Consider the following 24,452-nt stretch of genomic DNA (forward strand, 5'->3'; position numbering starts at 1 on the left):
ATAGGCAGCTCTTTGTATTGATACCCTGTTTTCTTAGCTTTCAATTATGTTTTATTTACTTACTTGTAATTATTGCATTGTTCAAGCTGTGAAAACAATCATCAAGGCATAATCTTGTTCTGACTGGCAGTTTTCCCAGTCAGATTTGTTGGCTAAAGATGCTTTTGAGACCTTTCAATACCATGTGTTACAGTAAAAGTCATTCAAGATGCAAGTGACATATGCTGCATTCTCAAACATTAAGCAAACAAATTTAGCTTTTGACCTGCACATTTAATTTTATTGTGTAGTGTTCTTTGCCGACAGTAAGTTTGGTAGTAAGCATTGAGCGAATATATTAATGGCCATAATGACTCATTATTTGATGCGTCTGTTTCCTGCATTGCTCATTTGTAATGTAATAAGTAGTCTGTGAACTCAGTGCCCCACATTAACCAGTCCATTGTCCCTGGTAAGATTTATCAGCCTCAAGCCACAAGGTATTGCCCGTTTTGCCTTTTGGTGTCCAGGTACTGGCTATAGAGTATGTCCTTTACACTGCTTGTGTTGAAGAGGTGTCCACAGAAGTCCACAGTCTACTGATCTTACCAGTTCTGTCTCTGTTCAACTGAACATTGTGGGCTTATGCCATCACATTCAAGAAATCTGGGACAGTGGTTTTCAAAGTGGGGGCCACCAGGAGTGCCCGGGGGGCCTCAACAATTTTGTGTGAAAAATAAATTCTCACTCTCAGACAACCACACACACACACACACAATCAATTCCTAATGTAAAGATGTAAGATGTAATTATTAATAAAAAAAGGGGGATATATTCAGAAGTCTGTATTTTTAATGTGGTTTAAAGACATCTTGCAAAAGGGGGGCTTCAGTCAAATGTTAATGCCATTTGGGGGGCCTTGCCCTGGAAAAGTTTGGGAAACCCTGATCTAGGACATCTTAAGTTAAGAAGTGAAGGTAGATGGGGCCTTGAGTGGATTTTGGGTTTTGGATATATGAGTGATTTAATTGGTTCAGGGTACAAAATAGCAGAACATTGATCGGAACCAGGGACTTTCCTACCACAACATTACTGTATGATGTATGACAATAAGATAAATGACAACACATTACATCTTTGATGCTGTGCACCACAATTAGTGCTAAAGTGATTCTATGATTGTTAAATAGAAGCAAATATTGTCTTTGATTTATCAGTAAGCTATATTTTACATTATTAAGAAAATCATGTACACTATGTAAGAGAATACTGCAAATGCACGTGCTTGCATCTGAGGAGAAATCCATAATGGTTACTTAGAGAAATTAATAAGCATTTCTCCACACACCCCACCACCTTTCTGCCTAGAATAGAAATTTCACTTTGAGGAAAAAATGATTAGTACATGATAACAGCTCAAAAGTGGTTAGAGAAGTAATTCATCAGAGAAGAGGAGGGTGGTGAAAATCGTCAGCAGATGGCAATGTTGGCCCAGTGTCTGTCATATTGTTCACACAATGAGCGTGGGTATGCAGCAAAATGCTCATGGCTTTCCCCAAGCTTTAACATGTAATTATCTTTCCTTCCCTTTCAGATTGCTTTTTCCCAGCACAGTAACTTCATGGATCTGGTACAGTTCTTTGTCACATTTTTCAGGTAGGAAACCATACCCCCCTTTTACATCCTAGTACTGCCAAGCTGCCACTGCTGGACTCTTGAGCAAGGCCCTTAACCCTCACATTACTCAGTTGTATAAATTAGAGGAATGGAAGTCGTAAGGGTGTCTGCCATATGCCATAAATGTAAATATTGAATACATAGGTAATCACTTTCCAACACTGAAATGTGTATACATGTGTATGTGTATATATGTCGGAAATGTGTGCATCTGTATATTTGCATGTTCTCAGTAGAGTGCATTGTAGCAAGTAATATGGTACTAATATGGTACTCATCTATGGTTGCGAATAAGAGCATAGTATTCGGGATACATACTCTTTAGCACCCATGTAAAAGATGTTTGTCTCATTAGTCCTTATTCAGCAACAACAAAACTACTTGGATTAGACTTAGATGTATACTATGCAATACACACACTGGGGTCGACCATGGTTCTCAATCATTGGTTCTGTCAGTCCAGTCTCTATGATAAATTACACTGACTCTGCACTCTCTCAGCCTTCGTGCGTACGTGTGCATGTGCGAATTTTTATTCAGTTAACTCTGTGGCCTTTAAAAAAAACACATTTAAAATCCTTTTTGTTAATGTTTAACTGCTGGAAAAAAACAAACAGATTTATTGTTTAACATTTGCTAAAAAAACCTATAGATAAGAACATATTGGAGAATATCTGCATTGTTAAATTGCAAAGACCATTGATTTTTAAGATGTACATTTCAAGTAGTGTTAGTTGTACCAGCATGCATTTGTTTTTTCAGTTCATAAAATGAAATATAGATATTTAAATACCATAACAGAATGCGATTTAAGCATTCCGTTATGGTATTTAAATATCTATATTTCATTTTATGAACTCAAATATAATCAATTTCTGCTAGTGTTCCTGTGTAACAGATTTAGCAGGTTTGTGCTGTTGAATTTTGCTGCAAAATTGGGACCTTTTGTGGCCATCTCTTTCCTGACCCTAGTTAAGTGATATTCCCAAAATTAATTTTGATCCAATTCTCAGTCTTTAGTGCCAGGATTGTCAGTTTTCATCCAAGCATTCATTTCAGTATTTCACTATGGTGATACAACTCTCTGTATAGTACTGAGAGGGCTCTGTTTCAGTATGACAACTCTTGTTGACTGGCAGTTGCGACGTATGCATCAGGAAAGGGGCATGCTTACCCTGAATTTCATGGCCGACACATTATCATCATGTCATTTAAACGCCTCTTCTCACTTTACTCAGAATGCTCTCCCTTGAAATGAAATGACCGTTTTGGGGTAAACAGTCTACAGTTCAAGTTGCCAGCTCATCTGCAGACTTGCTCGGCTTCAAATGAAAACCTCAAGCTAGTAAACAAGCCAGCCATCTTTTGGCTCCTCTTGATCCTTGTTGCTAGTATCCAAAGTATCTGTCAATGTCTCTCAAAGAAAATATTTCGCTGTGGAGGATACAGCCTCTAATGCAGACTAGCACTTCAAACTAGTTTGTTAAACCTGTTGCTTGAGGCTGTATCCCCTACCCCACCACTGTATGTGTTCATTGAGGGCCTTCTGGTTATTGCACAAATTCCCACATGAGACACAGGATGAGAACTCTCACTGGCTTTTGGGGAATTGGAGATTGGAGGTTGAAGACTTCAGTGATCTTGCTTTCATTCCTTTAGCCCCAGGCAGTCCAACTGGATGCTTCAGGGTCTGATGACCACAATGCCGGTATGACCTCATCTTTGAGAAACTTAGCTGAGGGTATGTGCAAAAATGTCAGCAGAGAACTTGGGCATTCCCTGGCCAAGTGTGCTCACCACCAGTTCCCACTATGAGGGGAAGTGGCTGCCAAAGCCAAATGGGCAGTTAGGCAGCCTTTGCTATCCTTCCAGAATGCAGAGAAGAGAGCTGGTTTACATTTTTATTTAACATTTTTAAAATAAGCTCTTCCTGGTGCACTGTTTTTTGATATTTTTGCACTTCTCTTGGCATTCTCTTTACAGCTGAAGAATAATAGTGTCAGAAATTTTTTTTGGAGTCAGTAAATCGTAACAAGGATAAACTATTTTTGGAAGTCGCTTGAAACACTTTTTCAGACGCAGCTGTTACTGTTTGCCTCAGCTAGGTTTCTATCTGTGGTTCTGCTCAATAGGGACCTCAATACCAAACTCACTAGGGAACTCCATATTAATGCCCATGGTTTTGGAATGAGTTGTTCAACACTCGGGTGTCCATATACTTTTAGCCATATAGTATACGTCTCTTTAGATAGCTCTGCCCGCATCCCCTTTGTTAGATTTCTGCGCAGGGAGTCCACATGTACCTTTAGGATCCCAAGAACTGTATGGCTGCACAGAAGGATCCCCTCCACCCTAGCCCAGAAGAATCAGCTTGTCTTTGCTTCCTGTCTTTGCATTACAGAGGGCAGTTAGCTACCAAACTGACCAGACACTAGCGTCTCCTTCCTCTCAAAAGTCTCAGTTTATGAGCCAGTTCCAGTGTCTAGAGTTTCAGCTGAAACCTACTTTGAACTGCCCTGCAAAAAGGAAGTTAAATTTTTGAAGTCTTACAAGCACAGATTGTTCTCTGATAAATGTATTTCAAAGCTCTGGTTGCAATCCAGTTTGATCGCTTGTATGTTTTTATGTTTGTTTAATTGATTGTTTTTTACTAGTTTTAACTATGGGTGGCCTCCCTTGAATTGGACCAAACATGTCATGAACACCAGGCTTTTTCTTGCAACGAGTTCTAAGGGGCACCATCCTGTTCAAGAAGGTGATCACATCAGCTGTGTGCCTTCAGGACTGGGGTGCCATTCATGAGGGCAGATCAGTACATTAGGGAGCTTGTGCCTATGTAAACTGTTTGGAACTCCTACCAGTTTCTGTAGCCCTGAAAGATATTCTCCTTTTCTTGGAGGGGCACATAAGTCTTGCTCAAACAGTTGTGGTCCATATCAACTATCAAGGGGGTTGTGGTCCAGTTTGCATTAGCTGGCATGCCAAATGACCATGTGATGCAGAGCATGCTTTCTGTCATTGTAAATCAAGGCACAGAACTGTTGTATAGATGTAGTCCCTGTTACAGGGATTGGAACCTGCACAAATAGGTGGTGGATCAGATCTAGATGCAGTCTAAAAGCCACTATAGTTCTTTTTGCCACCAAGGAGAATGCTCAGTGTCTTCCTACATACTCCACTTAACCTCCTTTAAGTGAGACTGATTTAGGAAAGAGCAACGTGAAAACTGTTTACATTAAGATTAACATACAGGTTCTGTTAGGTTCAACTTTGTCATTGTCAGTAGTGCAAGTACAGAGACAGTGAAATGCTGTATAGTATGGTGTCTTGTGCTAATGTTTATTTATTAGGATGAGGCTGGCAGTTAACGCTTAGAAGCTGAGTTCAGCATAGTATGAGGAGTAAGGTGAGCTTTCTTCAGGCTCTTCAGAAAGTACGGGTGCTGTTGTGCCTTTTTGAGAAGAGAGGAGCTGTTCCAGGAAAGGTCCGCAGAGATGTGGACACCCAGAAAATTGAATCTAGCGACCCGCTCTACCTCAGTCTTGTTAATAAAGATAACGGTGTGTTTGTGGCTCCTCAAGGACTTCCAGTAGTCCACAATCAGTTCTTTTGGTTTTCTGGGTGTTAAGGTCAAGGTTGTGATACAGGTTATTAAAGAGAGACAAACTGCACAAACACATCTCTACATGCATAAACTAATATACAACCCACCAAATATTTATTTATTATAAGCATTTGTAAGGCAAAGTCGTACAAATGGGCAAGGATTCTGTCTTTACATTCCTTTAGTCCTCCTAGTTTGTACATTCATTTCGTTATTAATAATGGAAAGTTTTGGGTTTTTTAAAAAATAGTTAGGATTCCATCAAGAGAAATTATGTTTTCCTCTTTCTTTCCTGTTTTGTTGCAGCTGTTTCCTGTCTCTTCTGCTGGTGGCAGCAGTTGTGTGGAAGATCAAGCAGAGTTGCTGGGCATCACGACGACGAGAGGTCAGTGCCTTAGCAACAACCGTCTTGAAACTCAGTTTGTGTTCACACTGCAGATAACTCTTAACGCACCAAAGAATGAATTTCCTTGGTCACACTGTCATTGTCAAGTTACTTCTGATCTCTGTACCATAGAGAGCATTAAACAAATGCTAAACACCACTGATCTGTCACTGTCGAACTTTCCCTCAGTAAGAAATTCCAGCTGGCATAGCCAATAGGAAGCAATATGCCATCATACTGTATTTCTGTAGCAGTATGGCTTCTGGGTTGACCTATGTTGCATCAGCCTCCTGTCCCTGTCTTCACATAATACTGTCCAGTTTCCCTTCCTCATCAAATGAATCAAAAGCACAGTTATAACTGAAAAATTGCGAACCAAGTTCTTGGTGCGTTACTGTGATTCATTACCGATCTTCACCACACTGTGTTCGTTCACCTCTATCTCCTACCCAGTGCTCTGTGAACTCAAACCTGCTGGCTGCCAGGAGACTTAGAACTTGATGAATCCTGGCTTGTCTTGTTTATGACCTTTCCAAATAATCTATTAAATTCAAGCAACTTGCCACTAAACATAAAGATATATAATGTTCTGTAAACAGATTTATTTCAGCCAGTTCATTATCTGTCCTGAAAGTGGAAAATCTCAATTTCCTTACTCCTTTTGTGTTCTTCTTCAATTCTGTAGGTTGAATTTCCCAACCCCCTCCTTCAGGACTCCCCCTAAATCATACTAGAGCACTTTTGTCTGTCCAGGGGATGTGGACTGCACTGAGAACACTTTGGCTGTGTAAATTTGTTACTGTTGGAAACATGTTATTTCGCTACTTCTGTTGCTATATTGAGCATGTGACTAGGATAAAACAGTTACTGAACATGAATGAATGAATGAATGCACACGAGTGTTCTCTACTGTTAAGTAGCTGACTACTAGTTTTATTATATAAACCTAGACATACCTTCATTTGTGTCCTCAATTGTTGAAACATAGTTGGAGGTTGTTGCTCTTCGAACACTTCATATACACATTGTACACCTTTCAGTAATGTTTTTTTTTTTTAACCCAATAATTTTACAAATAATTAATGTTAGCATTTTATAAAGTTTGTATTTTAAAAATCCTGGCTTTGAGTTTGCTAGCTAACCACAGTGGCTGATGAACTACTAAGTAAAATTCAAGCTCTGTATGTGTGCACCATTAGGAAATAATGTAACATAATATACACAAAATGACATACCTTGCAAGGCATGTGCTGGATTTGTGTGAAACAGAAATTAAAACTGCCAGAATGCCTTAATGTTTTCTACCGTTAATGAAGGAAGCAGAATGGTCTCTTTCAAGATGACAATGCCTCTATCCACAGGCTTCGTGGCCACGATGGATGTTGCTGTGGCTGTTGGTCATCTTCCTTGGGTAGACTGTAATTGCTAAGAACAGTTTACACTCAAGTGTCAATCACTGAACAGTTGATAACTTCAGTTTGATATGATAGACTTAAAAGTAAAACTAACGATGCTCACACACAAGTTCCTTTTCACACACTTAACACACTTATCACTACATGACTGTGTACTATACAGTTATAGAAGTGAAATAATTTATAATCTCACACTCTGATGTCACCCAGAAGAGGATGGGTTCCCTTTTGAGTCAAGTTCCTCTCAAGATTTCTTCCCCATGTCGCCTCCTGGAGTTTTTACCTCGTCACAGTCACCTCTGGCTTGCTCATTCTGGATAAATTAAAATTTTATATTTAGATTTCTGCAAAACTGCTTTGTGACAATATCCATGGTTAAAAGCACTATTGTATAACCTGGTGTGTGTGAGGGTGCAGAGGAAGACTCAGGAGGCAGGCTGTGCTCAGGGCTCACGTTTATTCAAGCTGTGCTTTTGCTCGACCACGCCCCCACTGACAAAATTATGTAAATAAAATGGCTTGTATATTAACCCCAGTGGGAATATCCGTCAATATACAGGTGCATCTCAAAAAATTTGAATATCGTGGAGAAGTTCGTTTTTTTTCCGTAATTTAATTCAAAAAGTGGAATTTTCATATAGTTTAGATTCATTACACAAAGTGAAATGTTCCAGGCTTTTTTTTTGTTTTAATCTTGATTATTAACGCTTACAGTTCATGGAAATCAAAATATTAGAATAAAGAATTTATAATATTGTCAGTGTCGCATTCCTAGTGTCAAGCCACTCCTGAACTGAGATGACGTCAGAAGCATCTTACCTGGGCTAAGGAGAAAAAGAACTGTCCCTTTGCTCAGTGGTCCAAAGTCCTCTTTTCAGATGAAAGTAAATTTTGCATTTCATTTGGGAATCAAGGTCCCAGAGTCTGGAGGAAGAGTCGAGAGGACCAGAATCCAAGTTGCTTGAAGTCCAGTGTGAAGTTTCCACAGTCAGTGATGATTTGGGGTGCCATGTCATCTGCTGGTGTTGGTCCACTGTGTTTTCTCAAGTTGAGAGTCAATGCAGCGTCTACCAGGAGATTTTAGAGCACTTCATGCTTCCATCTGCTGACGAGCTTTATGGAGATGCTGATTTCCTTTTCCAGCAGGATTTGGCACCGGCCCACAGTGCCAAAACTACTAGGAACTGGTTTGCTCACCATGTTATTACTGCGCTTGATTGGCCAGCCAACTCGCCTGACCTGAACCCCATAGAGAATCTATGATCAACACCAGACAATACAGACAAGCTGAAAGCCGCTATCAAAGCAACCTGGGCTTCCATAACACCTCAGCAGTGCCACAGGCTGATTACCTCCATGCCACGCCACATTGATGCAGTAATTTGTGCAAAAGGATTAAAGCCCTGACCGAGTATTGAGTGCATAAATTAACATACTTTTCAGAGGGTCGACATTTCTGTATTATAAATTCTTTATTCTAATGTTTTGAGATACTGGATTTTTGATTTCCATGAGCTGTAAGCTGTAATCATCAGATTTAAAACAAAAAAAAGACTTGAAATATTTCTAGAGAATATGAAAGTTCCATATTTTGAATTAAATTACAGAAAACAATTAACTTTTCTGTATGTACTAATGTGAAATGCCACCTCTTACTTACTTTTCTTCCAGCCACTCACATTATCCCTTAACAATTTAGGTTAATATTGCATTTTCAACAGGCTGCAGTGAACTACACCCAAAGAGCTTAAAGAACTGTTTTTGTCTGTTGTTAGAAAAACGTGTGTGCGCAGAAATATTTACTGTCTGCCTTTTGAAACAGTGCTGTCCTCTCCTGTGTAATGTCTAAAGGTTGCACCTAGCATTTAGGAGTGTTTAGTCAGGCGTTCCTGATTGAATGAGAAACATCCAGATACGTTAATCCACCAGATCTCAGACATCACAAAAATGTCCTGAAGCTTATGCTTTTTTTGTGTTGTGTTGATTTGTCATTGCGCAATGCCATTCTCAGTTCCTTCACATTTAAAGAGCTGGGACAATGAGGAAAAGCAGAACGATTCAAGGTGACTCCATCTCTTTGATGCACATTTTTATTGGATCAGCTTACTAACACTCCAGCTAGCCAGGAATATTTCAGCTGTGGGGTTATTAAGTGTGTGAACATGTGATGAAATGATGCATACCAAACTCTTGAGCATATGCAGCAACTCTCTGGATGCATTTCTATTCAAGGTCACCCCCGCCCCCCCGCCCCCCCTTTTCACAGATACATACACACATTCAGAGGCATGGGCCATTAGTGTTTTCAGAAAGCCCTGATGTGGATGTTAATTGTTTTCCTGTTAACCTAATGCAAGTGTGTCACTCTCACTTGCACACACTCTCTGCTATAAGGCAATAATATTAAATCCTTTAATCAGTAGTCTTTAGGGTAGAGTAGGATTAATTAGAGATCTAAATTAAGCATCATTTGAGGAATATATTTACACTCTCCTAGGCTAATCTCTACCAGTGTCGAGTTATCTTTTAATCTTAAAAGTCACGTTAGAGGTCACATGGGTGAGCTCATGAATGATCAGAAATGGAAGAGATCTCCCATGTTGTGCAAACTTCACGCATCTCCCTTAACTGATTTTATGTTTTAGAATATCCTACACATGTATAAATATTATATAAATTTCCGATAGGAAAGGTTCACCCAGACCCCAGCTGTACAGCTGGACACAGTTAACCAGTTCTCTCTTCAGCATAATGAATAAAAATGTTTATATGTTAACAAAAATATCAGAATAAAATCCTATCATCATAATAAGCTGCAGCAAAATCAGACTGTATCTAAGTCTGTAACTAAAGCTCTGGCGTGTCTTAAAGCGTAAAAAGATTGTCCTTAGTTAGTGATTAGTATGTTGGGCCAATCACAGGCTACACTGTTTTTTAGGAGCTTTAAAGCTTCGTCAAACTTGTAGCTTGGTCTAACACACTGAATGCTAGAGAGGTCACTTTTTGATTTCACTTGCCTTCATTTTTTTTGTTAATCGCTTTAGCATTTTTACTGAAATGTTCCTTTGCCACAGAAATATGCAGTCTGCCACATGACTCATTTCAGTCCAAGGCCAAGACGTGATATTTGACTTCCAAGATAGTTAACTGTTTAGCAAATTGTAATGAAGTCGTATTTTCCTGAAAGTGTGTAGCGAAGGGGAACAGAAAATACTAATGTACAACAGGTTGAGATCCATGACCCGTACCAAGCAGCTTCAGTTTAATGCTCATGTAATCCCTACACTTCAGTCTATGAGGTTTAACTTCTTACATCAGTGACCTCAGTAGGATTTTTTTTCACCCTGTGAACTGTAAGTAAGGGCTTTCAAAAGTAGGGAAATCTGATCTCTGTGTAGTTCAGTTGAAGTTGGAAGGTGCAATTGCCTGAATAAGTGCAAGTTCCCTTCTCATATTCAAACATTGCACATACAAAAATGTGCTTCCTAATGTTGAGATGCCAGATCAATACTTCAGTTTCCCATCAAAGGTACATCAAAGGGCAAATTACTGTGTGCTTTTAAAATCCTACTGTGTGTGCTGTGAGCCTAAAGAGGCAGTGAAAAATAAGGAGCTCTGAATACAGAATGCTTTAGCGTGATGCGATTTAATTCTCTTTGTGTCTTTGTCTGTTTTTCCTCTTGGTCTTTTTTTTGTCGTTTATCGTCACTGAAACACAAGATTTTTAGGTTCCATTTGATTCTCAAAGGGTCCATTACTGTGCATATTTACATATCACAAGCAGCTTGTTTCACTGTCAGTGATTTGGTTCATGATTGCTTCTTGCCTTTATCTGCATACAAAGTTGAGCATGTATGCGGATGGTTGTGTATATTTTGTAAGTCTGCTGCATTATCTTGTTCTTTCTCCACTTTCTCAGCAACTCCTGCGAGAGATGCAGCAGATGGCCAGTCGGCCGTTCGCCACCATCAATGTTGCCTTGGAGACGGACGAGGAGCCGCCTGACCTGATTGGTGGAAATGTGAAGGTGAGTGTGACCTTCTAGATTATGACATTATGGCTAGGCTTGAGATCGTGTTAATAATGACATTTTTCATGAGGCTAGACCTCGTCACTCATCTTTATTAACCAGCTGAGTCAGCCGGCCGCAGTGACCATTTTGTACTCTCTCAAAGCTACTCATCTGTTTCCCCACAGGTCTCACTTGTTCTGTTTGCCTGCAGCCTAATAATTGATAGCTCAGTTAAAACAATACCCTTCATCTTAACACCTTAATTGGACTGGAGTAAAGCGATTGAGGGCAAACTGAATTCAGTTTCTGATTGAACCAGGTGGCCAATACATTTAATAATCTGCTAAATAAAAGCCTATAAACCTTTTGATAGTTTTTAATTTCATTATTGGATTGTTTGCATACATTCTGTGCTAGTGTGTTTTTGTATTTTTTATATTACACTCTCTGAGTGTAGAACAGTTTTTATGCCTCTGCTACCAATTGGAGAAGGCATTATTTTCTTGGGTTAGTGAGATGTCTCAAGGACAAGTAGTTGAATGTTTGTAGGATTTATATGGAATTAAGATTGTAGATGCAGCAGATGAACTGATTCGATTTTGAAATGGCTCAGGGCCAAGGTTACAGCAAGGTCTGCAAATGTCTGAAATAGTTTTTTTTCAATAACTTACTTCTTGTTTGAAGTACAATTTAATTGTATTTCAGGCAAACAAATCCCCATCAACACTGCAAGCCCAGACTTCAGCTTGTTTCATCTTTGAAATGATACCTCTATCAGAGCTCTGTGTACTGGCTGATGTTCACTACTAACATCCTCACAGGTTCCCTACAAAATGTTCTACACATATTAGTTTCCCTGCTCCCAGCACACCTGATCCAGTTAATCAGCTAATTAACAACCATTGCTGAGTTGAAGTGGGTGTGTTAGAGCAGGGAAAACAATTAAATGTGCAGGACAGAGGGTACTTCAGGACCAAGGTTGGAAACATGTGCTCTAAGTAACCACGCTGACTCTGGAGTTACTGTTGCAGAGTTATGTGAAACATTGGATCCACGATAGCAACAAGGCATAGGCAAGCCAATGTGCAATGTTTGTGTTGTCAGTCAATACACACAAATAAATCACTCGAAAAATATGTCCAGTTCATACCAATACAGATCAAGAATTACAAGCTGGTATTGACACCAGTACTCATACTCAGTATAGAATTGGTACATCCCTCCCTGTAAGGAAAGACTACACAAAAACTACACATGAAGCGCATTAAATTAGTATTTCAAAGCTGAATGTTGTGAGCCATAAATAATTACTTTCTGTTCAGTAAGACATTTGAGTACATTTAACGTGTTCAAAACACAAGCAGTGCAATTGAAAACTTCATTTTAAAGCAACATCAACTGTTCTATACACTGACAGGATTCATAAGTGTGTTGCTGTTATGGTAACATTGACATTCTCTGAGTTGAGTTTTATGTTAAAAAAGAAAAGAAGAAACCCGTAGTATCGTCATAGAGCTGCACCGAGCATTCACACTGTGTATGTATAGACTAGTACATCATCACACTGGAATATATCTAGAGCTTCAGTATAGTCTAATCCGTGTGTGGGTGTGTGTGTGCACGCGCGTGCACATGCGTGTGTTAGTATTCATAGCAAAACATAGTTCTATATTTTGATGTGATTCATCTTGGCTACGGTTTCACTGGAACTCTCCAAATTTTTTCCCAGGGTAGTGGGACAGCCCTGAAGCATAGATTCAATTTAGATTTATCTCTTTTTCATGTTCTCGCTTTCTCCATTCCCCCCCTCTCCCTCTCTCCCTCTCTCCCTCTCTCCCTCTCTCTCTCTCTCTCTCTCTCTCACTCTCTCTCTCACACACACACACACTCTTATAGAGACTTCTGCTTTTAAAATGTTTCAGAAAAACTCCATAAAATGGAACAAGTACTAGATAGGGGAGTGAATGGAAAGGAAGCGAATTACAGTTTTGATGTTTCCTGTCCTATGTGCTGTTCACAGAGGACGCAGAACATTCTCTTACCCATGGGGAAACAGCAACAAAACCAGTGATTATTGAAAGTATGGACTTTTGTGAAACCAAGGACCAATAGCCAAGCTGGCATTGATCAGTGAAAGTATGAGCTTGTGCTGCAGAAATCCTAAGTGATGCAGCTATGTGGCAGCTGCCTCAGCACCAATCACTTCTAAAGGACCGCCCACAGACTCCCTGCCAGAAACACACAGAAGAGACTAGTTGTCTAAGCATTTCCAAGTGATTGTCAAATAGCTTGAGAATAAACTTGCCATGAAATATTCAAATAGAGGTGGAGAAAACGTAAGAGACTGGAATTTAATGTAATCTGTTTTTCACTAGATGGCAGTAGGTGTACATATCGGAAGCGGACACTTCATAAATGTAACACTATTAATAATAATTGTCATAGTGCTAGTAATAGCTTGATGGATAGGTTGTGCACACAATAGCTTGTTGACGGTCTGAACAAAAATGTGGTCCATTCAGAATACAAGATGTACCACTCACGTAAACCAATCCGCATTATGTCCAAGAAATTGCTGAGTTTATTTCCCTCCTAATTGCAGTATAACAATGTTGTTTACTGCTAGAAATATGGCATCAGAATCTGTCCCAGAACTCTTTAAGCTAATGAAAGTAGTTTCATTATATTCTCAAGTTGCTGAGAAAGTCTGGAGATAGTTTAGTGGCTCAGTGGTTACTGTGCGCTAGTGACTAGAAAAAAATGAGTGAGTTTTAATCTCAGGTCTACCAGTGAGCCATTTGCACGACCTTACTGTTAACCCAAAACTGCTCAGTCGTATACTTGGGTTGTATACAGATCATATCTCGGTTGTTCCTTTACATAAATGGGATAAATTTGCCAAATGACTTAATCAGTGGGTTAGATATAGCTGTTTAACTAAGATTGCACATGGCTGTGCATAACTCATTGAGTAACCAGCCAAACTACAATAAAAGGCAAGATTTTTTCATACAGGACATGCATGCATCACTATCATTTTGGGGAGTTTTTGTGATGTTAGAATGTGTATTTTGCATGTTCTAAGAGTACAAGGTTCGCATTGCTCCTGTTTCAATGGTTCAACCCAGTGCATTCTGATAACTTAGGGATTCATAGATTGGTACAAACACAATATGTGCTGGAACACCCTGAGTCATGTGATCATGTCCTTGTTTTTTATATATATATATATATATATATATATATATATATATATATATATATATATATATATATATATATATATATATATATATATATATATATAGAATGTCGATAGGTAAATATGATGACTCTTAGAACTCATATTTCAAGATATAATACATAAATGTTGTGTTTTTTAGACAATGGCACGACTCAGTTGGCTCCATGTTCAAAGGACTTGGATACGCTTGTGAATTAAAATGCACACAGCCTTAAGATATGCCTTTGTGCCAACACGTATAAGCGATTGCACAGGCCATTGTGATTTTCTTGATGAACTAGTGACTGAAATCACACTCTGCTATTGACAAATCAGCAGACCAAGGCGGTTTTATGTCATCTGTTTGTTAGCTCAGCCCAGTATGTTCTATTCCTAATGAAAAGCTGCAGAACTGTACATGCTGGAAAACTAGTGTCTGTAGCTAGAGTAAGATTTGGGATAATTTGGGTTGTATTGAAGCTTAGTGGGGTGGTGGATCTCCAGAAACAGGGGTTTTATGTCATTTTATTGTCCTGTCCTGTATTAAAACACGTTAGGCGCATTAAGACCTGACCAATGATCAGTTTTCACTTCCTGCATGATGATAAACTGTGCACGACACGACTGTGTGATGTGTCTTAGTAGACTAATCTATTATTTATTTATTTATTTATTTTTTTTTAAGGATTATTTCTGAACCTCCTAGTTGTTTGCATGCCTGATGTGATGTATTTTGATGTGAAGTCTGCTAAAGACGTTGATGTAAAATTATTTTACATCAACGTAACAGATTTTGTAATTGCCAAGTTGTCTCGTTTAAATTCATGTTAGAGTATCATAGCTCTTTTCTAAATAATTTTTCTTGGCGCTAAATTTTTCTTGCTATTGTTTTGCGGGACACAACCCCCTCCATGTGATATTAAATCACAAAGGGAAATGCAAATAAGTATGCATCGGCTGATACTGTCTGGCTCATGTGCAAGGATGCTACTGCTACCATCACCCAGTGGGGATCATTAGAAAACATTACAAAATGAACGGTTTTATGTCCTGCTAGTAGTAGAGCCAGAATGAAGTTTTCCTTCTTCTATAATTCTGGGGATTATTATATGTTGCACCTTGTCTGTCCCAAAAACATCCGGATGGCAGATGTTCTCAGTTCTGCCACATGAGCCCTAGCTTGATTGTTTGTATAACCTTACCGTCATAGGGAGTAAACAAGATCAGTCTAGAGCAGTCTGTTTTCTCCAGAAATAGCTATGTGATGTTTCTAGGCTATTCCTGAACGTTCCAAAAAGCATGATACTAACCACCTTGCAACTTTAACCTCCCGCTCTGTGGGCCTCATCTCTGTTCTCACCTGCCTCTTTCTAGCTGCCTGCCCTCTCTCTCTCTCTCTCTCTTTATATATGAATTAATTAAAAGAGTTAATTAAACAGAACCTGTGTTTTGCTAGCTCAGTCTGGTTGCCTTAGATAATCTCTCTAGTCCAACCAGAATACACACACACCCACACATTTCTAGACACATTACTTTTAAAGGCTATAATTAAATTTTCTGAAGAGGTCCACAATAGAATAAGACATGAGTTTAAAGGGTGCAAGGTAAAGGCAAAAGGAGGCAAGGCTGTGAGGTCTTGCACAATAGGTGTGTGAGTGTGATGGAGCATGAGCTAGTGAGTCTTGGGGAATGAGAGCGAAATAAATGATTAAATCGGGTGAGTGTTGGAATGTGTTTGAGTGGAAGAGTGAAGCTGTGCCATGATTTCGCTTCCAAGTGAGGAAGAGGGCATGTGCTTTTAGTCCTGGCCAGGTTATGTACACCCACTGACTAAAGAAACCACAATAATTAAACTTGTATTACGCTATTTCAGGCTGTGTTTGTGTGTGTGTGTGTGTGTGTGTGTGTGTGTGTGTGTGTGTGTGTGTGTGTGTGTGTGTGTTTGTGTGTGTGTTTGTGTGTGTGTTTGTGTGTGTGTTTGTGCGTGTGTTTGTGTGTGTGTTTGTGTGTGTGTGTGTGTGTGTGTGTTAGCGGTGTAACCTCTAATCTGTACCTGTTTAGTACTCAAAATATTCATATCGGTTTTTGTGTTTGGATTTAAACCGGACTGGGGAAAAACAGGGCTACTGGTAATAGAAGTCATTTTTCATTCAAATTTTTAACAACAAATAGCTTCAGTTTCAGAACATAATATTTAGTCCCATTGGAGAGTAGTCATTTTAGAATGATGGAAAAACATGTGCAATAACATTGTTTAAATTAGTTAAATATTTTTAAAAACCCCACAGAGGTACTCTATGTACAGTGTAACTTGCTCTTTTTTTTTTTTTTTTTTTTTTTGTTCCGTTCCAAGAGCAAGGTTGCCAGCTTCCATGTATAAAATATCCATGTGTTACAGGTATCGTAAACTGCAAATTTGAAACGCACACTACTTGTTTCCCATAAAAACATGAAAGAAAAATGTGTATTTAAAAAATCCTTGTACATTTTAGTTTAGTGTGAAGTCATTTTATGTGTTTTTTTTTTTGTTGTTGTTTTGTTTTTTTTAATTGGGCTGGGAATTTTGCTGAAACCCTCCCCCTGAGCTTCAGTGAGAGCTGTTCTTTAAAGTTCAACATTAAAATTAAAAACCTTGCAACTTTTTTTTTTTTTTTTTTTTTTTAATTTTATTTTTTTTTATTAAGTTGTTTCATCTGGTGAGATCACAGTCTCTGAGGCTGGCAAGCTTTGTTTTATTTTTTTTTTAAAAAGGGAATATTCTGCCTACTGTCTGTATTTATATTTGTTTAGTACATCATATTTGTTCAATCCAAATGATGTATTTGTTTATACCCCTATTATGTATAGTATGTATGTTTGTGTGGTCATATTTTTATATCCTACTGGGGAACAAATTTCCTCACAAGGACAGGAATATCTGGCATGTTTGACCTACTGGGGAAATTTTGATGAGATCCTTGAGGAAAAAATGCAGCTTTTATTAAAAAATTAAGAGCCCCACTTTTTCCTTTTGGTTACTGATCTTAAGTTTAGAGTTAGATTTAGGTGTAGGCATAGCACTAATTAGCTACGATAATAACGGTCAACTGAATGTCCTCATATGGATAGTAAGAAAAGTGTTTGTGTGTGTGCATATGTGCACAAAAGAGAAAGGTAGCAGTATCAGTGTCTACAGTGTTAGAACTTAATCATGTCAGTGTCATTAATAATTAATTTGAATTCTTGATTTGTGTCTGTGTCTGCAGGCAGTGCCAAAGCCCATAGCTTTGGAACCATGTTTTGGGAATAAAGCAGCAGTGCTGTCCATCTTTATCAGATTACCCAGAGGTCCCGGAGGCATCCCAACTCCAGGACAGTCAGGTGCGAGTCTCATAGTCTCAACTCTCTTAAGCTACTCTTTACAGGCAGATAATTATGCTGAACATGCTACACAGTTACAGTAAATCCTTTGTCTCCCTCTGTGTCTGTCTCAGGCCTGGCAGTAGCAAGTGCCCTGGTGGATGTGTCTCAGCAGTTGTGTGTGGGCTATAAGGAGAAATCTGGAGGGCTGCGCAACCGTAAGCAGCAGCCAATAGCACAGCCAGCTACGTGCATCTGACCTTTACCTTTCACCCCCAATTCCTTTGAGCTTTGACCTCCGCCACGGACTAAGCCACGGACACACGCAACCCACATGGCGGAGGTCACATACTCAGAGGTGGAGTAAGGATGCAGTCTGATTGGAGAACTGAGACTCCTAGCCTATGAAATGTGCACACAGGAAGAATGAAAGCCTAAGAAGGCGAGGAAGAGATGCACAGACCTGGAGAGACTGAGATGGAGGGAACCCTTTCTCACCTCTAACTGACTGACTGCAGATAGGACTTGTGACTCATATCTGCTATGTGATATTTAACTTATTAATGTTGTTCCAGTTTTAGTCCCTTTTATGCTCAGGAGGAGGTTCCCCTGCACTGCTGCACCATGGTCTCCATGGCAACATACACTCAGACCACCCATAGCTAGCTATTATACATACACCTACCCATTTGCCAAAACAAACACAAATATTGGTCATTCATGAGGCAGATTATGTGTGTCTGTGTCCCTTAAATCATGGCTCTACATGCAGTAGAATCTCTGTGCTGTTCTGGTTTTTAGAAGGTGTGTGTTTTCATGTGTGAGAGTGAAGTGGATAATTTTCACAGTGAAACTACATCATGCCATTTCTCTATTTGTGAAAATCAGCCAATTTATTCTCTTCTTTTCACTTCAGTCACTTTCAGTGGTCTCTGACACACATCATTGCTCTGTTTCCTGCTCAGGAGCATTTTATCAGTGCCCCCCCCCCCCCCCCCCCCCCCCCCCCCTTCTCTCAGACTGATTTCTTCTCTTTTTGCCACCCCCAGCCCCACATTCCGTATCCCCTTTGAGACCCCATGCCATTTCTTAGACTCATTTTAGCTTCTGACTGGAACAGAACCTGAGGGAGCTGAGAGAGTGTAAATGCAAAGGCCTCAGGATTAAATCTAAACATCAGCTTTAAGTTTTTCAAAATGCCAGATGCCATTTTAGACACACACACACACACACACATAGAAACACACACACACACACTCTTGGTGGTAGAGTACTTGGAATTACATTTATAATGTATGTGTATGCGTGAGTGTTGGATTTTGTGATTATTAGGGCTAAAGAGAAGGTTTTAGTGTAGGCAAAATGGCTGATGAGAAATACGCAAATATGACATTATAAAATGTATAGCAATGGGAATCATCCAGCTTTTTGTTAGATGTTTTTTATGTTCATATTTGGTCCAATTATTTTAAAATGAATTTTTAGAGATGTCTTATTCACAGTTCATTCCATTTAGATTCTCTTTAGTCTCTTTTAGTTTGGAGGAAAATCTCAATTCAGTGAGCTTTCTACTCTTCATGACCCGAGTTTACAAACATCCCAGTTTATTGAGAAGTTTATTTTTTCATATAGATTTGAATTCCATCTAACCTCATATTTTTTTCCGCTAGGGTATGTTCAGATGCAGGCGTGTTTTGTGTCTTTTGCACTTCATTACAGCCTAATGAAGTAAGGTGCAGAAAGCAGTTATTTCTCTCTTGTTTGCTCTACGCAAGTGTCATTTCAGTTATTACTCAGTGTATTACACCGTCATGCAATCTGTATATAACGAGTTGTGACGAGGCTGCTGAATGGAACTGAGATTGGTTTTATGTGTCTCCGATTGCCTACTTGTCAATTCCCTTGCAATGGCTGAGCCATGATTGACACGACACAAGTTTTTCAAAAACATTATGGTCGATCAGTCCGCTGCAACCAAACAAGACCTTCCACAGCTAAATCACAGAGAACTGAGAACTGCTGCGATTGTGATGGGGAAACTGCCTTTCATGTTGATGGATTAAATGTTAAGATCCATCAAAATGAGGAAGTAGCACCAGTAGCTTGGGAGCTATTGAGAACTGGAGTGTCCACTTCAATAACCCTGCTCAGTGGAAAGTGAGATGGAAGCTCATTTCTGCAGGTTTAGGCAGCATATAAGTTGTAAGAAACAAGGTATGACAAGCAGTCTCACTCACTTTTACACACATAGTATAGAACACAGACCTGAAAGGAGCTAGTCTTTTGATGTGAGAGCCAATTAACAGATTATTTCAGGTCTCAAAGAGATCTTTATCCAGTCCTACGCCTCAATCCCACCACCTGCTTTCTGTACAGTAATCACTGTAGATATCAGGATCTATAGTTTAATGTGTATTATGTAGCAGCAGATGCACTTTTTAATTTAATTTAATTTTTATTGGGGGGGGGACATAATGTTGAACATTAATGTGAATGCCATTTCTGTTGAATGACTTGCTTGGCAGGTAGAGTATCCCCAGCTTTTAATGTGGGGGCTCACTGCAGCTTCTTTTTGTATGTAAGATAACGAATGTCATCATGAACAAACCTTAAATTAAGCACAAATATGATGTGTAAAAAAAAAAAAAAAAAAAAAATTCCAGTAAAACAAATCTTGGGAATTATAACTGAAGTTGTAATTATTCATGTACATAAAGAAAGACAATTTTTGTCTATAATAAATGCTTAAATTAAGGGTCCTGTATTTTTGCTTTAACCAACAAATAAGTTTAATGAATTACAGAGAAACACTAAATGTTTAGGTGTGCACACGGCCTCGGCATCTTAGCCTGCACTGCCGGTTAGTTCTCTTTTTAGAAATAGCAGTTAGTCTCTTTTTAATATGATCTTGTCACTGGATGTAGGGCATACTGTACAGTGCCTCCATAAAGTTTTCTCTCCTAGTGATTTTCTGTTTTTTGCTTTATTGCAACATCAAATTTAAGCATATTAGAATTGGATTTTTTTCCTGCTCCTTTTGAAGTGACTCTACAGAAAAAAATTGTTAAAATTATTTAAAAATAAAAACCAATCTAAAAACTGCATCATGGATAAATATTCGCCCCATTGTCTATTTATAGCGAAAAGAAAAACTCCAACTGGAAATAATTTTAAATATGTTTGTTTTAAAATAGTGCTCACTTAACCCACTTCAACAAATGAGATAATATTTTATACTTGGTCATTTACACATTGAGGAAAATGATCCAATCTTTCAAATTTGTGAATGACAAGTATGTGAACCTCTAGGATTAGCAGTTAATTTGAAGGTGCAATTAGAGTCAGGTGATTTCAAGCAATGGGATGACAATCAGATGTGAGTGAGCACCCTGTTTTATTTAAAGAACAAGGATCTGTCAGAGTCTGATCTTGAACACATGTTTGTGGAAGTGTATTATGGTATTCACAAATGAGATTTTTGAGGACCTCAGAAAAAGAGTTGTTGATGCTCATCAGGCTGGAAAAGTTTGCAAAACCATCTCTAAAGATTTTGGACTCCAATCCACAGTCAGATAGATTGTGTACAAATGGAGGAAGTTCAAGACCGTTGTTAGCCTCTCCAGGAGTGATAACCAAGCAAAGATCACTCAAAGAGCAAGACGTGTAATAGTCCATGAGGTCATAAAGGAGCCCAGGGTGAGTTTTAAGAAATTAAAGGTCTCTGTCATAGTGGCTGATATTCATCTCTCCACCATCAGGAGAACATTCTTCCTTTGTGATGCTTTTCCAGGCTTGCACCACAGGCAGATTGCACCACAAAAAAAGCACACCAGAGGTTCTTTCATCTGTTCTCAAAATTGAGAAAAATCTTCGGAGACTGGGCCGCAGGGCAGTATTCCAGCATCATAACGACCCCAAACACACCTCCAAGACGACCACTGCCTTGCTAAAGAAGCTGAGGGTGAAGGTGATGGACTGGCCAAGCATGTCTCCAGACCTAAACCCTATTGAGCATCTGTGGGGCATCCTCAAACGGAAGGTGGAGGAGTGCAAAGTCTCTAACATCCACCAGCTCCGTGATGTCGTTATGGAGGAGTGGAAGAGGACTCCAGTGGCAACCTGTGAAGCTCTGGTGAACTCCATGCCGAAGAGGGTTAAGGCAGTGCTGGAAAATAATGGTGGCCACAAAAAATATTGACACTTTGGGCCCAATTTGGACATTTTCACTTAGGGGTGTACTCACTTTTGTTGCCAGCGGTTTAGACATTAATGGCTGTGTGTTGAGTTATTTTGAGTGGACAGCAACTTTACTCTGTTACACAAGCTGTACACTCACTACTTTACATTGTAGCAAAGTGTCATTTCTTCAGTGTTGTCACATTAAAAGATATAATCAAATATTTACAAAAATGTGAGGGATGTACTCACTTTTGTGAGATACTGTATATTAGTCAGCAAGTGAACAGTCAGTTCTCAAAGTTTGACAAATGGACAAGTGTAAAGAGCCGAGCGACTTTGACAAGGGCCAAATTGAGACGGCTAGAGAACAGAGTCAGAGCATCTCCAAAATGTCAGGTCTTGTGGGGTGTTCCTGGTATGCTGTGGTTACTACCTACCAAAAAAGTACAGCCAGCAAACCAGTGACAGAATCATGGGCACCCAAGGCTCACTGATACGTGTGGCGAGTGAAGGCTAGCATGTCTGGTCCAATCCCACAGGAGAGCTGTGGATGTTCATGTGGATGTTACTTTGACACGTAACTAATCATTGTTGCAGACCAAGTACACCCCTTCTTGGAAATGGTATTCCCTAATGGCAGTGATCTCTTTCAGCAGAATAATGCACCTTGCCACACTGCAAAAATTGAACAGGAATGGTTTGAGGAACAAAGTGTTCAATGTGTTCACTCGCCTCCAAATTCCACAGATCTCAATCCGATTGAGCATCTGTGGGATGTATTGGACAACCAAGTCCAATCCATGGTTCCAGATAACACAGCACACCTTCAGAGGTCTTGTGGAGTCCATGCCTCAACAGTCAGAGATGTTTTGGCGGCACAAGGGAGATCTGCACAATATTACACAGGTGCTTTTAATGTTATGGCTGATCATGTGTGTGTTTTTGTATGTATAGATAGATAGCATACTGAGCATATCGACAAGCTACTGTGGTATTTAATAGTTACTAATAGTCAACAGAATATGTACCAGGGGACCAAAAAATGTGAATTTCCTTCCAGGTAAAAATGTATACATAGCCTGTTTTAGAAACTTAGATTTGTGCCAGAGCTACTGTATGGGTTATACACTGAGCTTGAATGTTTGGCTGCAAAATGTTTGATGAGCCACCTTAAGAGTGATACAAAAATACTGAAGCTTTACCTCAGGAAATCTAGATGAACTGTTCACCGCAACTTGTGTGGGTGATGGTGTGAAAATGATCTTACCTTGAGTGGTATGCTAATCCAGGAGGAAAGTATGCTTTATTGTGGATAGGTTTCAATTTCAGACACTTCTCATTATTCCTATTTTAGCCTCTGTACAAGGAGGTTCCTGTTTCACAGAAGGTTTTCCAGAACTAAAGAATTGACCAAGATTTTTCCCACTTCTACATTTTCGAAATCACCCAAAATCAATGAAGGTATCTTTTGCACTTGAAACATTCTAGATAATGCACTGTAGTTTCCTTTCCACTGTAGTGCAATCCCTCTCAACAAACCCATCAGGAAGATACAAGTATTATTACACCATTAACACTTTAAGATTCTGTTTACTGGCCAAATTTGATGTATGGTAATGTAGCCAAACAATAAATAAATAACAAATAAATGTAATATATTGTGTCTGTGTTTGTGTGTGTGTGTGTGTATACACTTTCATGCTGCAAATCTCCCATTCGACCACATCCCAAAGGTCTTCTACTAGATTGGATTCAGATCCAGTGACTGTGAAGGCCAATGAAGAACCTGGACTCATTACCAACTGGCTTGAGGTGTCTTTTGCTATGTGACATGGTGCATTTATCATGTTGGAAGTAGCCGTTAGAAGGTGGGTAAATTGTGGCTATGAAGGGATACACCAATAATCCACCAATACGGTCAGCAACAATACTCAATTAAGCTGTGGCATTCAAGCGATGATTGATTGGTATTATCGGCTCCAAAGTGTGCCAAGAAAAACATTCCCCACACCATTACACCACCTCCACCAGCCTGGACTATTGACACAAGGCAAGTTGGGTCCCTGGATTCATGCTGTTGGTGCCAAATTCTGACCCTACAATCTGTGTGTTCAGCAGAAATCAAGATTCATCAGAGCAGACTGCATTTTTCCAGTCTTCCACTGTTCAGTTTTGGTGAGCCTGTGCCCCCTGCAGCCTCAGCTTTCTGTTCATGGCTGACAGAAGTGGAACCTGATGTGGTCTTCTGCTGTTGTAGCTCATCCACCTCACGGTTCCATGTGTGCATTCAGCATGTGCATTCTGAGGTGCTTTTCTGCTCACCACAAATGTACAGAGACTATAGCCTGAAAAGGAAATTCCAGTATTCACACCTGAACACCAGAGTCTAGTTATTTATCACTTTTTTTTATCATTGTAATGATAACATTTAAACAAACGTTAATTTCCTGTTGAACTTGTGCTTTATCAATGCCGAACGTTTTGTGAAACTTCATTGTAAAAATGTTATGCCTTATGCTTCAGTGAAATATTTATGCTTGCAATAACTGAATTTGAGATCACTTCACACTTTTAATTCATGCTGTGTTCTAACGTTACCTGCCATCAACACCTGGGGTGTGGGGATTCTCATAACAAGT

At 39.3% G+C, this 24,452-nt stretch overlaps 1 protein-coding gene across 3 annotated transcripts in view; it reads left to right on the forward strand.

The window, feature by feature from the left end:
- Window positions 1-20,388, forward strand: part of atrn (attractin) — a 69,191-nt gene extending 48,803 nt beyond the window's left edge. For 2 of the 3 annotated variants that reach the window (XM_017464312.3, XM_017464313.3), the window contains exons 25-29: window positions 1,574-1,635; window positions 5,567-5,645; window positions 10,980-11,087; window positions 17,541-17,655; window positions 17,769-20,388. In XM_017464312.3, the coding sequence (XP_017319801.1) occupies window positions 1,574-1,635; window positions 5,567-5,645; window positions 10,980-11,087; window positions 17,541-17,655; window positions 17,769-17,893 (489 nt within the window). In that variant the 3' untranslated portion in view covers window positions 17,894-20,388. Of the gene's footprint in view, window positions 1-1,573; window positions 1,636-5,566; window positions 5,646-6,330; window positions 6,941-10,979; window positions 11,088-17,540; window positions 17,656-17,768 lie in introns of those variants that run through there. The other variant, XM_017464315.3, reaches the window with a different exon arrangement.
- The last annotated feature ends 4,064 nt before the right edge of the window (window positions 20,389-24,452 follow it).

This window comes from Ictalurus punctatus, chromosome 3 (assembly GCF_001660625.3).
Source record: "Ictalurus punctatus breed USDA103 chromosome 3, Coco_2.0, whole genome shotgun sequence".
NCBI lineage: Eukaryota > Metazoa > Chordata > Actinopteri > Siluriformes > Ictaluridae > Ictalurus > Ictalurus punctatus.